Source organism: Lolium rigidum, chromosome 6 (genome assembly GCF_022539505.1).
Source record: "Lolium rigidum isolate FL_2022 chromosome 6, APGP_CSIRO_Lrig_0.1, whole genome shotgun sequence".
Taxonomy (NCBI): Eukaryota; Viridiplantae; Streptophyta; class Magnoliopsida; order Poales; family Poaceae; genus Lolium; species Lolium rigidum.
Window position 1 is genome coordinate 98,520,762 of NC_061513.1, and position 17,068 is coordinate 98,537,829.

General features: G+C 46.8%; 3 protein-coding genes across 3 annotated transcripts; 2 read left to right on the forward strand and 1 right to left on the reverse strand.

Annotated features, from left to right (window-relative positions):
* Positions 1-636: 636 nt before the first annotated feature.
* Positions 637-2,186, forward strand: LOC124667586 (40S ribosomal protein S23). The gene is made up of 4 exons (XM_047204843.1): positions 637-708; positions 1,395-1,550; positions 1,628-1,754; positions 1,828-2,186. Exons 1-4 carry the CDS (start codon positions 704-706, stop codon positions 1,966-1,968), a joined length of 429 nt encoding a protein of 142 aa, XP_047060799.1. The 5' UTR covers positions 637-703; the 3' UTR covers positions 1,969-2,186.
* Positions 2,187-2,581: 395 nt separating this feature from the next.
* On the reverse strand, positions 2,582-5,130 carry LOC124667582 (replication protein A 70 kDa DNA-binding subunit E-like). The gene is made up of 8 exons (XM_047204839.1): positions 4,878-5,130; positions 4,477-4,750; positions 4,285-4,381; positions 4,077-4,207; positions 3,833-3,902; positions 3,641-3,755; positions 3,408-3,562; positions 2,582-3,297 (listed from the first exon to the last, which is right to left on the reverse strand). The coding sequence occupies exons 1-8, from the start codon at positions 5,031-5,033 to the stop codon at positions 2,850-2,852; spliced, it is 1,446 nt and encodes a 481-aa protein (XP_047060795.1). The 5' UTR covers positions 5,034-5,130; the 3' UTR covers positions 2,582-2,849.
* Positions 5,131-7,340: 2,210 nt separating this feature from the next.
* On the forward strand, positions 7,341-9,961 carry LOC124667585 (nuclear transcription factor Y subunit B-3-like). Its single transcript, XM_047204842.1, has 8 exons — positions 7,341-7,457; positions 7,545-7,759; positions 7,865-7,994; positions 8,135-8,140; positions 8,573-8,665; positions 8,737-8,787; positions 8,922-8,986; positions 9,689-9,961. Exons 2-7 carry the CDS (start codon positions 7,563-7,565, stop codon positions 8,940-8,942), a joined length of 498 nt encoding a protein of 165 aa, XP_047060798.1. The 5' UTR covers positions 7,341-7,457; positions 7,545-7,562; the 3' UTR covers positions 8,943-8,986; positions 9,689-9,961.
* Positions 9,962-17,068: the final 7,107 nt, after the last annotated feature.

Below are 17,068 nucleotides of genomic sequence, written 5' to 3' on the forward strand. Positions count from 1 at the left end.
GAGGTCTACAAAGAGGATAATCCGAGAAAATTAGCCCAACTCTAAATATTTAGACAATATAGTTAGTTCATCGGTTAAAATATGTATGCTATTAGTACATAAATTGCTTTGTTGTACGAAATAGTGTGTACATTTAGCTATATTCTATAATTACAAGCATATTTTACATAGAAAAGCATACTTTTAATTTTTTATGCATATATTTTCTTAATAATCCGTTTCTGATCCGAGTCCGGTCCGAATCCGCTCCATATCCGTAATCCGATATAATCCGCATCCGAATCCGCATCCGACCATTATCCGCTCCGATCCGAATCCGTTACAAAAATATGGTAAAGGATATGGTAAGAGCAATATCCGATCCGATCCGATCCGTTTACATCCCTATTTGTGGATCCTTCCATACGCCTACAAGGCTTACAAAATGTCGACGACGTGGCAGCCCAGGTCCAGCTTCCGCATCCCTCACCTCAATCGGCCCCTCCGCATCAGGGCCGTAGTTTCATCAGCCTCCACGGATCTCAAAGCAACGAGCCCCACAACCAAACCCTAGGCACCAAAGCACACACATATAAAGAGCTTCGCCTCCCCGCAACCTCCCCTCCCCCTCTATTGCTGCCGCCGCCGCCACCAGCTCGCGCTTCCTCGCCGCCGCCGCCACCGCCACCGCCACCTCGGAGGTCTCGCGAGCCCTTCCGTCAACATGGGGTAAGCTCGCCGTCACATTCTTTCGACGGATTCTCCATGGTTGTTTCATGCCTAGAATTAGCGATCTGGAATGGTAGTCCTGTGCCCTCACTACTGCGCGATTTAGAGGCATAGCGGCGGGGGCTTTCTTGCTGTTATTTGGTTAGATTCTCCAAATCGCGCGTCATGAATCCCAGCTTATGGACGGTCAAGTGCTGATCAGATTATACAACATCAGCACTAAACATATTCATAAGCGATATTAATTCGTTGCTGCTGTGTAGTCATATTTCCCTTGGCCCAAATCTTGGATCCGGGGCTTATGCATGGTAGCATACACTTTTATCAATGGATCTGCCTTAATTTAACAGTACATCTGTTTTCGCTAACCCTTTATTTGTATTGAATCATCGGACAGGTAGAAGATGTAGGTACCATTCTGTTCAGTTGATATGAAATTTCTGGCACACGCATTTTATTTGCAAAACTGCTGCCATTTAGATCTGCAGACATTCCTTTGGCTATGAGTTTGTACTATCCCCACCTGTTGCTGCATTCGTACTATTTACTTGTGTTACTTATGCTCTAGGGTATCCATTATCTTGCTTGGTATTTGCCTTCTGATTTTTAAGAGTCAAATGCGAAGCTGTTCTGATGCTTGGTATGCTGTTTTGCTGTGGTGTAACCGTGAATTAATCCCTTTTCAGTAAGACACGTGGTATGGGAGCTGGGCGCAAGCTCAAGACCCACCGCAGGAACCAGAGGTGGGCTGACAAGGCATACAAGAAGAGCCACTTGGGTAATGAGTGGAAGAAGCCCTTCGCTGGGTCGTCTCACGCCAAGGGCATTGTTTTGGAGAAGATGTATGTTGGAATGCAGAGTATGCTTTTCTTACCCATGTTTTATGTGGTGACGCTAATATGTGATGACTCTATTGCAGTGGTATTGAGGCCAAGCAGCCTAACTCTGCCATCCGTAAGTGTGCCCGTGTGCAGCTTGTGAAGAATGGAAAGAAGATTGCTGCCTTTGTGCCCAATGATGGTTGCTTGAACTACATCGAGGAAAATGTACGTCCTTTATTGTACTTTTCAAATGCTTTGCTCTGCCATATGTTACTAATTCATCTCTTCCTCCATCCAGGACGAGGTGTTGATTGCTGGATTCGGTCGTAAGGGGCACGCCGTGGGAGATATTCCCGGTGTCCGGTTCAAGGTCGTCAAGGTATCTGGTGTGTCTCTGCTCGCCCTCTTCAAGGAGAAGAAGGAGAAGCCCAGGTCTTAGATTGCTGTTTCATCTTGGCTGGCAAGCATGGAGTAGACAGTGTGATGGCTTTTAGGTGTTTAAGGAGGCTGGTTCCTTTGTGTTTACAGTGCACTCTTTAAATTGAGATAACGTATGATCGTGTTGGCGAGAACTATGCCTTGTCAGATTTTGCTCCTGTTAAGGGAAAGTGCTACTATTATGAGTTCCATTAAGCAGTTTGAGATGTCTGTGGTTCACTTCTCCTAAGATGCCCCTTTGTGACTTTGTCCATTTTGTGTTTTTTGCTTGAGTGGGTGTACCATTCAGCCTGTGCGTCTACTTCGTAATTCCTTGTACTAACCAGGTCCAATTGCCTTAACAGAAATTCTGTATTTCTGTAGTTTGATTTCCTCGACGTTCAGTTAACTAGGTCACCCATGAATTAACACGGTTTGTGTGCAGCTATAGGATAATAGGAGCGTCAAATATATTCTTTCGTACAGCCTAACGATTAATGGAGCTCACTGAATTCTCTCGAAAAAAGGCGCCAAGTCCACCCTTTCTACTGCTAGTGAGTGCTTGCATTGGGAACTAGAAGCAAGATACAGTTGAAATTTGCCATAGTTAGCCTCCACCATAGCTGGTAGCCTGGGTGAATCACATATTCCACTAACAAATGAGCTAAGCATTGTTCAAAGGGTTTAAAGATCTGTCACCCAGCACTCTAAATCAAGTCACAGTCACGCAGCACTTAAACTAAATCGAGTCACAGTCACCCAGCACTTGAACTAAATCGAGTCTCAGCAGTAGATAGCTGTTCCGGGGTAGAAGGGAACAGAAGGGTCCATTGCCTAATCCTATTCCTAGAGGATGCATTAGCCTAGATACACTAAAACGAGTTGCAGAATGGCCCAATCCGCTTAGTTGATCCAGTCGTCTCCACGCAGACGCTTGTTGGGCTTCTGGAGTCTAGCGGACTTCGACCGTGCTTCTGCAGCTGGAGCGCTGCCCTCAGGAACAGGCCCCTCCTTGCATTGAGTCGTGGTTGGGGTCAGGCTCAAGCTCAGGCTGGGGTCAGGCTCCTCCTTGGATTGGGTAGCGGTGGCAGCAGCGACTGGAGGGCTAACATGGTCCATGATGGAATTCACCGAGAAGCTCCCGTGACCATACTTGTCAAATACTTGGAAGGTGTGGGTCGAGCCAAGAAGATCCTCGATTTCTTCCGGCAGTGTGTACCAATCGTCATCATCCTCGATCTCATCGACGAGTTCCTCGGCAGAGACACCAACCAGCTTCTCAGCCACATCACAGAAGATCATCAAATCCATTGTGCCAGTAGCATCTTGCACCTTCGCCTTTAGCTTGTACCTTACGGGCCCAGAACAGCAGTGTGGTAATTAGTGACTTAATTCAGCAACAAGTATATATTGAGAACAGCAATGTTGCAACGGCAGCATTGTGGTGTTGCCGGTCCTTACATTTGAACTGGCCTCTTAACTGGGCCACACCGGATGCACCTGTATTTTCTTGGGTTCCTGCCCATTGACTTCTGGCAGAATTCGCATCCAGCATAACACCAGCCACTGGTGCAATCTATATCAAGCAGGGAGACCCTGCACAAGAACATAGTATCCTGCAAGTGAAGATAGTAGATACGTGAGTAAAAGAGATAAGCTTTGCACGCCACCAGAAGACCAGCAACTTAATTTACCTCGTCGTACTCCTCTGGATCGAGGCTCTTTATCTGTTCGATTGTTCGCCAACTCTCGGCTAACTTCTGAGCTGGGGTCTTTTCTGGAGCAGGGTTTGCTTGCTGAATGCGCAAACTGTATGCATGCAAACCAGTTACCATAGAGTTTAGATCAACCATCAATCTGGGTATAAATGTATCAAGTTAACTCACCTCTCACAGAATTCTTGCACCTCTGGTATATCCAAATCTAGATAGTACTTTGAAGATGTTGTAGAGCAAACTATAACACCAAGAAATCACAACTTTAGAACAAATGGCACCAGATGATTTGAGTACACACTATGACTGTGTCAAATGATAGACAGAATAAAGTTTAACGATTAAAGAAAGGAATATAATTCAGCAGTTTCACAAGGTAGATGCTGACAAATTAAAGGGTGGGTCAATGAGTAACCTGAATGTGTGGATTCAACGCGCATTCCTGCAAAGACAGCAATAACTGAGGACTCTAGGCCTTTCTCGAGCATATCCTCAGCAAAACCGCAGGCGATATCTCCATACAGTGTGACACTCAGATTCCTTCCTCTGTAAATAGTAACTCCGCCAGTGAGGAATTTATCAAGGCACGTCAATTATACATAGGAAGAGCTGTATTCTGTTACCTCAAATCTCGAATACTTGCATTGCAAATTTCTATGCGGCGGGATTTTTTCGAGACCTCCTGCTGCTCCCCAACATATACGATGTGGCCCAGAACATCTGTATAATTTATATCAGCACTTGTAAGAAAAAGAATGACATATACATGTGTCAGGTATGACTCTTATCAAAATTTCTGTTCCAAACAAATCTACCTGTTAACAAGCTCTTGTCGTCACACCTGGAACGGAGGTCCTTAAACTTAACAAACTCAAAGCTGTGGAGGGGTATGGAATCAATATCTCCTTGTATCTCCTTGACCACTGTCTGCCGTCGAAAGTACATGGTCCACTCATTGCTACAGGTCATGTAGTCTTCCCTCCTAACATCAACTGTAAAATCTGATAATTCATACACCTTCCCTTCAACTAGCTGATCTTCAAACAGGTCTATATTGTCGGGATCTACACGGGCCTGCATAGTTTTACCCTACAAGTGGAAAACAACTAGAAGCATGAGTGCATCAAAAACTTAAAGGACGGTCATGTAACACTAGTAGCCAGCAAGCAACGTGATCATTCTTTTGGTGTATAAATTAAGGTAGGGAGTACATCACCTGGTCATCGATCAGAAGGCTATCAAGGCCGAACGAAATGTCATTTTTCGGATTGAAGGACTCCCATAACCGCGAGATGCGCACCCGCACTTTACAGTTTCCAATTCCGTATTTTAACTGAGAAAGTGGGGTGAACTCATCCTCAGCTGAACCCATTTTGGCCTTGATAGCTTGAAGCTTATGCTACATATACGTGAAGCTGCACGTTAGCGTAGAGACAAAAAAGGAAATAGCAATCAATCTGTTTTATTGTATAGATGTTAATCCTAATATTATGTATTCACCATCAATCTGAAACCCGGAAACCTTACCTACTACGGTTACTTTCCCATCACAGTTTGCTTACTAGACAGAGTATTAACTCGCTGATTTTATTTTTTTGATGAAAAGGTATCAGCTGTGTTGCCTGTAAAGATATATTGGGATGAAATTTCATTTACTTTTTCGTGCATATATATTAACAGTGATTTGGAATCAAGTGCTGAGATCGAAGAAGAGAATAATAGAAATGCTAATGTGAGTTCCAATACTAATGCCACTATATGGTGTATATGGAAAATCAGAATAACCCAATTTTCAACGAAAAAAATAAAATATGAAGAAGTGATTTCAACATAAGAAACCCTAGCGTAGCAACGCAAAAAAAAAAAATCACCATAAGAGAGAAGCACTACAATGTGGTTTCTGTAAATCTACAGGACATAGCAATCGAATCGACTTGTCTTTCAGGTTCTGATGGAAGAGAAAAACAAATCCGGATAAATGTTCAGACCACAACTCATGGCAATCCACGCATCTAGACCAACTCAGACCACAAAATCAACAACCGCAGTACTAGAATCTTAGAGCTATTCAGGAATGAGAAAGCGCTACACGCCTACACGAGTGTCAGCACCGTCGGGGGCGAATCGCTCGTGCAGACATATCCCGGAGAAGTTGGTCGGGAGAACGCGAGAATCTGGATGAAACTTAGTTATGCAGGCGCGCGCTCTTTTTTCCACTTTGATGGTAGAGAAGGAAGACGACTTTACCCTGCTCTCCTCGCCGTCGCCAGGCAAGGAAGAGGCTTGCTGCAGCAGGAAGGACCAAGGGAGGAGAGGAGGAGGAGACGGTTGTGGACTGAGCGGCGGAGTGCAGAACGACGGGGCGGAGCCACGAGCCCACGACCCACGATTGGGGGCACCCTGGGCCGCCTCCTGACCAGCCCAAGAGGGAAAACAAAATGAAAGGGCGTGTTTGCTAGCTCCAGGGCCCAGGGAGCAGTTTTCGTCCAAACAGCTTTTACATGGCAATTCCTATTTGACGCCTTATGCTTCGGTTAGCCTCCATACGCCCGCGTGAATGAGTGATTGGGCCGAGGCCTGTTAGTAGCGGACGGTGGCCGGAGACATCAGGGAAGAAGCCGCCAGAGAGTAGGAAGACACGCCAGAATAGACCCCGTCGCTGGCGTTGGGGATGTAAGCTAGGTGAGGGATGGACCTCCCAGAGACGAGGACGACACTTTATTGCTGGTGGAGGTGAGGAAGAGAATTTAGTGGGCTTAGGGTGGGTGGGGTGCAGGGTGCAGCGAGCCGGTTGGAGATGGCTCTAACGGCCTGGCCGGCGGTGGCCAATTGATAAGGGGCAACCTTATAAATACCTATAATGATGGACTTGGGTTTTGAGGAAGGAGAACACTGGTGAATTCAAAGACTGGTCAGCCAAATTAGGCAGACGACGAAAGTAGATCAAGAGAGAAAATCGACGAGATTGTATTATCAAAAAACTAGGGTTACAGGTGTATCACGGGTTGTGAATCTAGTCCCCCCTCGGTGGCTCCTCCTAGCCCTTATATAGTGTGCTAGGTCACAGAGTCCACCTCAAGGTTGATTACATTGTCTATGTTGATTTACTCGATATGTGCCTAACCTTCCTATTTTACATTGTAAATGGGCTTCAGCTTCGTGTAGTTTTCTTTATGGCTTCGCCTATTACGTCACCCAATATAGCGTACCCCATGTCAGGGGGACTGGATCGGACAAGAAGATGAGATGAAGGAGAAGATGGGGGCCTTGAGGCGTTGCTGCATGCGTAGTGGTGCTTACCGACGACCCCAATCTTTACATTAAAAATAGAGAGTCCAAAAGCATGGTCCCACGAAACAAGAATAAAGCCCATTGTGTTTACTCAAGATAGACGATAAGGGCATCTCCAGCGGTTTCATCCAACTAGTCTTGCCTTGTCCGAAACAGTCCACTCGAACCGACGGATAGGCCGCGCATGCTCCAGCAGCACGACCTAAACGGACCGACTTGAGTGGGCCATGTGGGCCCACAGCACTTGAACCATGTGGGCCCGATTCTGGGGTCCAGCGGCAGGTTGAGGACCCACTAGCAGGCTTCTCTCTCTTGTGGTGACCGACGAACGGCCCGGATACGTCGTCTTCCACATCGCACCGGCCCGAGCCGCCTCCCCTTCTCCAGCGTCCGATCTCCCATTCCCCACCTCTCCTCACCGCACCAACCACCACCGTCTCCTCCCAGCACCCCAACCTTCCTTCTCTCCCCTCCGCTCCTGCGCGCGCGCGCGCGTTTTTATAAGGTTCGTCCGATCTCTCTCCGCTCGATCGCGCGCGCGCCGCCGTGGAGCCACGAATTTGCCAACTAATTTGTTTCGCGATGGATCTAGGGTTTCGGGGCGCGCCGGATGGCCGACGAGGACAGCGGGAGCCCGCCGAGGGGCGGCGGCGGGGGCGGGGTCAGGGAGCAGGACAGGTTCCTCCCCATCGCCAACATCAGCCGCATCATGAAGAAGGCCGTGCCGGCCAACGGCAAGATCGCCAAGGACGCCAAGGAGACGCTCCAGGAGTGCGTCTCCGAGTTCATCTCCTTCGTCACCAGCGAGTGAGTTTCAGTTTCAGCCTGCTGCTCCTCGCTAGCTAGCTAGCGTCACCCCTTGGCTTTGTTCTGTTTTTTGGGTTCGACTTGTAATTTTCGCTGGCGGTGCAGGGCGAGTGACAAGTGCCAGAAGGAGAAGCGGAAGACCATCAACGGGGACGACCTGCTCTGGGCCATGGCCACGCTCGGCTTCGAGGAGTACGTGGACCCCCTCAAGATCTACCTGCAAAAGTACAGAGATGTATGTAGTAATCATGCCTCTTGCTCCACTCTTCTTCTTAGTACACAAGCGCATAATTTGCTCGTTTTGTATATATCTCATCTCACCTCGCTTCTCTGTCTTCTTCCTTACAATCTTCCGGACGGTCGCGGTGATTGCAGATGGAGGTATGTCATATTCTAACCCGTTATGGTTTCACTGAACTGTTCTACATCATCAACGCAAAACAAAAACAAAATTAGGTTCCTCTTACTCCTCCTAGTTTAACCATAGCTTCAAAAAGCACGCAGTGCCTGCTTAGCAAAACCTGATTAGATTCATTGAGCTATGCCCTTTAATCAGTTACACTTTGCACTTGGTGGGAACTGTGCAAGTTCCTCACATGAATGATTCCAGTTTCCAACTAATACACTGTACTTTTTCAATTGTAAGCAAGGGCTTCATGAATGATCTCTAATACTATAAATGTTACATATTCTCCACTCATTTTGTTGGACTGTATTACGGCCTTGCAAGCTTCTATTTCTATTTGCGTGCTTTTGTGTGAAAAGTTCATACTGAATATTGACCAAACTTCTTTGTCTATTAATTTCCTGTAGGGTGATAGTAAATTGACCTCAAAATCTGGTGATGGATCAGTAAAGAAAGATACAATGGGTGCCCATGGTGCAACTAGCTCAAGTGCCCAAGGGGTTAGTATTTCTAGCTTATGTTGCTTCAAACCTAATGATGCTTGAAACTGACTTGTTCATGTTCCATTTAGATGGTCCCGCATGGAGCTTACGCCCAAGGGATGGGTTATATGCAACCTCAGGTAACTTAGCACAGTATCACCTGCCACTGCAACTCTATAGTTCGGTTTTGAATCTAAGTGCGATACAATTCTGTAATGCAATCGCCAAATTATCGCCTTCTGTAGCTGACACTTTTCCCCTTTACACTCCCCAGTACCATAATGGGGACACCTAACTCTGAAGACTGGCAATTTTCGGCAATGGGTATTGCCCCATGAGGTATTTTCTTTTACTGATTAGTATGTCATATGTGACACAAATTTCAGACAGTATTAGACAGCCCTAACTTAGTACCGATTCTCTTTAAAAAAAAATTGGTTTCTGTTACCTTCTTTCATGAATCTTCTGCTCTTTTAACAAGTTAATTACAGTATGTATCTGTTAGCTCTATGAAAGAAGATTCTCTTCATATTCTGCATACTCAATGCGTTTTTTCTTATGTAAATTTCATATTTTGTACAGTCCATCACATAACTTTGGATTCAGGCATAGGTATCTCAAATATCCAGATTTAACTGTTAAGTGCAACCATACTACTCCCTCCAGTTCAAAATAATTGCCCCAAAATGAATGTATCTACACACTAAAACATGTCTAGATACATCCATTCTTAGGCAATTATTTTGAACCGGAGGGAGTATGAAACATGGCCCAATTGTCAGCTCCTTGGTTGTTGTGGGTTGATACCTACCTATTGGGGATTCCACCAAGCCTAAGGAAGGGGCTGTTGTGGGTTGACAGGTGGGCCCAGTTCTTCAGTATGGTTACGTGTAATTGTCAAACCTTAAATTTATAGTTCTACGATAGGAGGGCTTGATAAATCTGCAACTATGTGAAATGCTATTTGTAATAGTTTACACAAATTGCATGCAGTATTGGGCTATACTTTCTTTCTTCTGATACAACGTTGTTTTGCTGCAGTGGTTATCTATCTGTTAAGGAAGCCGCCTCCACCTTAGGTTCATGATCATTGGCTGAAAACTAAGGCATCTGAAAGGGTGTTTAGCAGTTGGTTGTGATGGCTGGCCTCCAAGATGTAAATTGCTTCCGTGAGAATAGATTCACCTATGGTTTAGTGCTTGTTTTTATCTGTATATTCAGAATAATTCAGCCATTGGTAGTTTGGCAATCTTTTTTGTTTTCAGATATTTGTATTAGGAAAGCATAAATCTATGGCAACTGGTCATTAACTTATTGTTCGCGGTGTTCATGCCGGCTGCCCCGTTACGAAAGTCTCCTAGACAGGCACGTGGCCGTCTGGCCTGTGCTCAAGATTTCTAATGTGATGCAACATGCAGGCCAACTATAAACCTGCTCTGCCATCAGTGGCAGAGGAGCTGATCGCGTCCCTCCAAATCAACTTAATTACCAGATTGTTGTCGCAGAAATATCTAGTGGAACATGGGTGTAGGCACACCTGTTTATTTAAAACTTAAAAAACGCTATCAAAAAGTTTCAGAAAAATCAAAACAAATTTCTGCATGATCCTTCTTCAGCGTTGGCAAGCGGCGGCCTCGAGGGCTGGGAGCATGTGGGTCGGGAGCGCCGCTTCCAACGCAACATCACTTTGGCCTCAGCTGTACAGTCTCAGTTTGTGCTGCTGCGCACAAAACTTCTTCAGCTTGTCGCCGACTACATCGATGAGGTGGCTCATCCACTGCGTGAGGAGGCATCAAAATTCAAGCTTTTGTTGGTGCTCGCCACCAAGTCTGTGGAGCGTGCTTCTCGTGAGGCCTCTGAGCAAGAGTAGTCTGTGGTTGTTGATGATGTTGCGGTCGTTGTGATGGCCCATGGCGAGACAGATGTGGTTGGGAGGAATGCTTCTTTGGTTGTTTCTCCACTCGGGCCTCCCCATCGCCGCACCCTAATGTGCCAATTGCCTCTGAGTGCGAGGGCATAGATGGGATCATGCCTTATCATGCCCGACCTAAAGGTGAAGTGTGAGATCCCCTTCCATCCTCTATCGATGGTTCATCTGCAGATGGACTCGCTTGTGACCTCGGAGGTGGCTTCCGCACCACCGTCGTGAGAGACCGCCATTGTGGCGACAAGGTCATCAAGGTAGGTGCTTTGGCATCTAACTCTGATGTGCTCTTTACTAGAGAGCTTTGCGGCCTTCTTGTCAGGTTGGAGGTGGCTAGCCCTAGATCTAGCAAATAGATTGCTCGCCTACTAGCGAAGAAGTCTTTGGGAGCCAAAATCCAGAAGGTGAAAGAGTACCTGCAGAAAGAAAAGTGGTACCACAAGAAAGGAGTTCGGAGCAGTTTGATGCATGATTCTCCTCTCTTTGTCTGAAAGTTGTGGTTACCGGAATTCTTGCTTTGGGAGTAGTTTGCTCGTGATTTAGCCGTTGCTGGTGTTGCTAGCGGTTGTGGTTGTTAGTGTTCATTGTAATGGTTTTTCCGCCCGATTGCCCATCAATTAACTAACATTTATCTTCTTAATTAGTAGAATGGAGCAAAGCTTTTACCCCTTTCAAAAAAAATATTTTCTTTCTACACGTTCGCATAAATTCTTAGGCATAAAAGGCCAAACAAGAAAACCATACCAAACTTGCCAGAACCGAAACCGAATTAACATCGACTATTTCGATAAGTAATAAGTACTTCCTATGTACAAATCTAAGTTACTTTAAATATTTTAAAATAAACTAGATACAAACCATAATAAGTTAATCTACACATTGAAAATAAACTAAATACATACCAAAATAGATTAATCTATAAAAACCTAAAGCATTTTATATTAGTGAACGAAAGAAGTACTCCCTCCGTTCCATTTTATAGTGTCTACACGGAAATTAGCGCAAGCGTATTTTTTACATAAGACCCCCTGGCTGAACGATTTGAGATCGGAGTAAAATTAGGGAATCGATAATTTCTTAACTTACCGTAACAAATCCCACAAATCTCTCTGGTTGACTCTCCATATATGTGCAGCCAGGTTTAATTAAGGAAAGAAAAACATTGCTTCCTAAATCTAAGCAATTATTGGGGTCATGCATTAGAAATCTCAATTAATTGTTTCCTATTTTGCATGGATTTTTTTCATGCATGTTGTGTGAGAGTTGGCCAGTGGAGGAGGTAATTGAAAAAAGCTAAGCTACAGCCTTATATTGTAAAACATATGCCAAAAATCTATAAACACTATAGAAAGGAACGGAGGAAGTATGATAAACTGAACATAAATTCTTCTATTTTGTTCGTTTGTCCACCAGGCCACCAGTCCATAACCGCATGACTAGTCGGCTGGTCCTGATTCCTGGTGGAGGTGGTGATGACGAACATATTGTATTTCGGCTGGTCCTGCTATTATTTTGCTGTCAAGCTCGACCGTATCAGTTTAGAACCGAACGGCCGGTCAACCAAAAAAACTATCCTTCTACGCCCTCCTATTCATAATAAATATTATAATTTTAATTAATATACTGTTACCACCAGAATTTAACCAAGTCTGGAGATGGGCCGTGATTAAATGGGCTTAGAAGATATACATAGAAAATATTCCCGAATCGGCCTTGTACAAGAAGTTTGGGCAAGATTGCCCGTGTATCTGTAAATATAGTAGGATACGTGTCGGTTAGAATTAAGAGATAGAGTTTAGCTCGTACACGGTTGGGTTTATTCCCAAGTTAGAGAGTCTACGGACTATAAATATGTATCTAGGGTTATTGAGAAAGGAGAACGATCACGTTCACAACAAATCAATCTAGGCGCATCGCCACCCCTTGTTTCGAGGGTTTCTCCCGGGTAAGCAACATGCTGCCTAGATCGCATCTTGCGATCTAGGCAGTATCGGTTTATTCGTTGTTGGTGTTGCTCGTGCTGAAGCCTTTTTGATGGCGAGCAACACCCTTATCTTAGGTGTTTTGGGGTTGATGACAATGCTTTCACGATGCACTTGTTTAGTTACGTTTCCCCTCGATATCTAGCTGCCCTTACACCTATTTTAGGTGTAAGGGCAGCATCTTGCTTGTTCATAATCTAGTAGATCTAATCCGTTATAGTTGCTCCTTGTTCTTCAAGGATTGGTTTGATATCCATATGATTAGGCCTTATAAACGAGTTGAAGGATCCGGTAGTGCGTAAGGTGTGGTTTACTAAGCTCTAGAGGGATTGTTCCGGGGATCAACTCCACGTTGGTTTTTAGGCCTCTTTAGGGTTGGTTTTCCATCATCTTACGTATCTGCTAGGCTCAATTACGCATAGGATGTTCCGATTATACGGTGAAAACCCTAGACTATCGTAGATTAGCTTAGCTCGATATTGATAAAGCATGATCCCCATGTCCTTATGAATCTAACATGAACCATGGGGCAATCGGCTCTTTGAGCCGATCCACAGAACAATTTAAGAGCCGATCGGGGCTCGTATTTAATGTTTACGTGTTTGCCATGCAGGAAACTAGTCGAAGCAATCCATCACCTTCATGACCAGGTATAGGTCAGGTGGCACGCCCTCGTAAGCACCAGGACGCGTGTACCAGAAGGCATTGCGGGCCGTCGCCCGAGGGACCAGGGTCAGCCGCAATCCTGGGAGCCTCCCGGCTCTACTGTGTTGCCCGTCGATACTCGCCGGTGGGTTTTTGACCGCAACACATTCTGGCACGCCCGGTGGGACACTCTGCAACAACGACAACATCGACATCTGCAGCAACCATGTCAAAAGCTGCGGAGGAGGTGGTCGGCGAACCAGTCACGTACGCAGATCTGCCGGAAGAGCAAAAGAAGAAGTATGATGAGATGAAAGCCGTCTTGGAAGCCGATCTCATCGGCTCATTCGTGAGGACCCGGTCCCATGGCGTAAGGTGGAAAGGGTTCTCCCCTGAAGGTGTTCTTGACGGAGTAGACTTGTCTACCCCTTCGGAGGAACGTACCAGAGCTCTGCGCCAGGAAATCAACTACATGGCAGCTCATTCTCTACACCGCTATTCTGAGAGCCTGGTGAATACTCTCGAGCGCGTCGCGGTCCGTGTGGTGCAGGAAATCATGAAGCATCAATACTCCCCGTCAGGACCTACCCTAGGGACTCACCAGGGAGAAGTACCGCTCCAGATCAGGCCGCCGCTACCATTCGCGCTTGCAGGCACTCGCAGCCGCCGGGTTCACCGGCGTACGTCGTCTACAAGGTTGGGGGCGATCCTAGCGATTGCCAGTTCCTATATGAGCCGCCTAAGGAGATCCCGCATGGATACATGTGCACATACGTGCCGGACTGCAATGCCTTGGCGCGCACAGGCCGGATCGCACCAACAGGGATTTCTGGAGTAGATGCTCGATAAACAAGCATGGCTGGCTAAATATGCTACTGGAACGAGTAATGAAGGCTCGGTCCCTACAACTAATACCATGGAGCAGATCAGCACTATCTTGAGAGACCAATTCGGCATCCTGCCGAAGAGGAAGACAATCGGCTATTCCAAGCCGTACCTCGACGAGTATGACCCGATCCCGCCGCCACCCAAGTATCGGCTCCTCGAATTCTCAAAATTCAATGGAGCAGAAGGATCTAGCTCAATAGAGCACGTAAGCCGATATTTGGTGCAGCTGGGCATGATTTCAGCGTCAGACAAGTTACGTGTGAGGTTTTTCGCACAATCTCTCACAGGGTCAGCCTTTGGATGGTACACGTCGTTGCCACCAAACTCAGTCCGGACGTGGAAGCAAATGGAAGAGCAGTTTCACGTGCAATATCACTCAGAAGCTACCAAGGCCGGCATTGCCGATCTGACACAGGTACGGCGAGCAGGGAGAAACAGATCTCGAATACATCCAACATTTCGGAGACTCGTCGAGAACCGATGTTATTCGGTTCGTTTATCTGAGAAGGAAGCGATCGAGCTGGCAGTATTGGGCCTCGCAACGCCAATTAAAGATCTGACTTCCCAAGCAGAGTACAGTTCATTGTCGCACATGGTGCAGAAACTCACATCCTATGAACAGCGGCACCCTGAATTGTACCAAGACAAGTTCAAGCGTCCGATGGGTCTGGTTGAGATGGAAGAAACTGAAGATCCTGCACCGGACCTGGAGGTGGCTGTAGCTGAATGGGCTCGGGGGGCACATCTCGTGTCCTGCAAGTGGGTAAAACCACAAGGGCCTGCAAAAGGGTTTGACTTCGATTTGAGCAAAGCTGAGCAGATTTTCGATCTATTGCTTAAGGAAAAACAGCTGAAATTACCCGAAGGCCATAAAACCCCTACAGCACAAGAAATGAATGGGAGGCCGTACTGCAAATGGCATCATTCGTTCACCCACACCACCAATGACTGCAAGGTGTTTCGTCAGCAGATCCAAATGGCGATCGAACAAGGCCGATTGCTTTTCGGACAGTTTGCCATGAAAGTGGACACACATCCGTTCCCTGGCGTCAACATGGTGGAACCTAATCACTCCGCGAGGCGTCGACTGGATTTCTCGTGCAATGTCAACATGGCAGGGCCTGTGCGCCACCATGGCAAGGATAAAGAGGAAAGCAGTCACTCCCGCAACAAGGAAAAGGAGGAGGCCGATCCACGCGACCGGCCCCGATATGATGATAAGCGGTACCTCACCAAGGAACAAGTGAGAAGCATGCGATACCAAAAGCCGCTTTCCACGAATCTCCTCAACAAATATGAATATCAGTATGACCGACGTCGGCAGTATGACAGAAACGACGAAAGATACAATCGGTCCGATGAGGATAAAGGAAGGTACCGTCGGCATGACAGAGAAGACGAAGGGCGCGAGCACCGCGCTAAGGAGAGGTCAAGGGAACATGAAGATATGGATAAACACTGGGACTGTCCCTTCTTTAAACACTGCTGGGACTCAGGGATGAGCCGATTGCCTACAATCGAAAACTGCCCGGAGTGTAGACGCCGGAAGAAGGATGCAGGGGAAGTTTCAGTATTCAAGCGTCTAGGACCTCTCCCGCCACAAAACAAGCGTGCTGAGTCCTCTCAAGATGAAGACTTTGAAGAGTCAGAAGATGAAGAAGAGGATAGGTACCACCGGCCAAGGTGGTGCCCTGATGGACTCAGCCATTCCCAGAAGCGTAGGGTTCAACGCCTACGCAGCTTGGAGCAAGCCGAAGCGCGATACTTGCACACGTTGAGGAAAGCGCGGCCCGATCTGGCCGTAAAAATTCAACGGACTTTGGACGAAGAGACTCGTCCGCCAAAGAGAGTTTGGCGTCCCAAGCAAACGGAAGCCGATGCAGATACATCGGCCGGCACAAACATGGTGTTCTTCCCCCCGTCAGAGTTTCGTGCCCCAGGGATGGAAGAAGTGCCGATAGCACAGTTTGACTGCGGTCCACGGCCAGTCATCTTTGAGAAGCCACGGGAAAAGGGGTACAAACACATGAAGGCCCTATACCTCAAAGGTTATATCAATGGGCAGCCCGTCGGCAGAATATTGGTTGACACAGGAGCAGCGGTAAATATAATGCCATACTCCATGCTACGGCGTTTAGGACGCTCCAGTGCCGATCTGATCAAGACCAACGTCACACTGAACGATTTCAACGGCCAAGCATCAGGGACGCAAGGTGTCCTGAACGTGGACCTAACCATAGGCCGAAAGACAGTCCCAACGACATTCTTCATCATCGACAGCAAGAGCACCTACGCTGCCCTGTTAGGAAGGGATTGGATTCACGCTAACTGCTGCATTCCATCTACAATGCACCAATGCCTGATACAGTGGGATGGAGACGACGTAGAAGTCGTGCATGCAGATGACTCGATCGACGTCTCGATAGCCGGCATGAACATTTGGGACTCGGAAGACCAAGAGCCGCTCTCTGGAATCAGTTTGGACGGCTGTGATCGCATCGAGGTGACAAAAAACGGGGTGAGGCTGGTCTTATCCACCGGCCTGATAGAGTAATAAGAGCAACATCCATCGACATACGTGGCAAGGCCGATCCCTGCGATCGGCCCCAAAAAATGAAGAGCAAGGATCTCACTGCAAACATGTCACGTAGTCACGGTAGGGAGACTCCCTCCTGTAAGGGAGCACATGCAAGTTGTAAACCTTCATTGAGCAATTCAATCAACATGGAGGCCGATTCCTGCGATCGGCCAAAATTATCCTCACCATACGTTCTGCCTGTGTTCAACATCGATTTAGCGGGCGATGGAAAGCTAGGATATGGGTTTACGTCAGCTGATGAACTAGAAGAAATCGACATTGGTCCTGGGTATAAGCTACGACCAACATGCATCAGCAAGAGCCGATATCTTCAATCACTTGAAAGATTCGGCTCGGGGGGCACCTAATATGGAATAAGGGACGATAGCATATGTAGACCGATT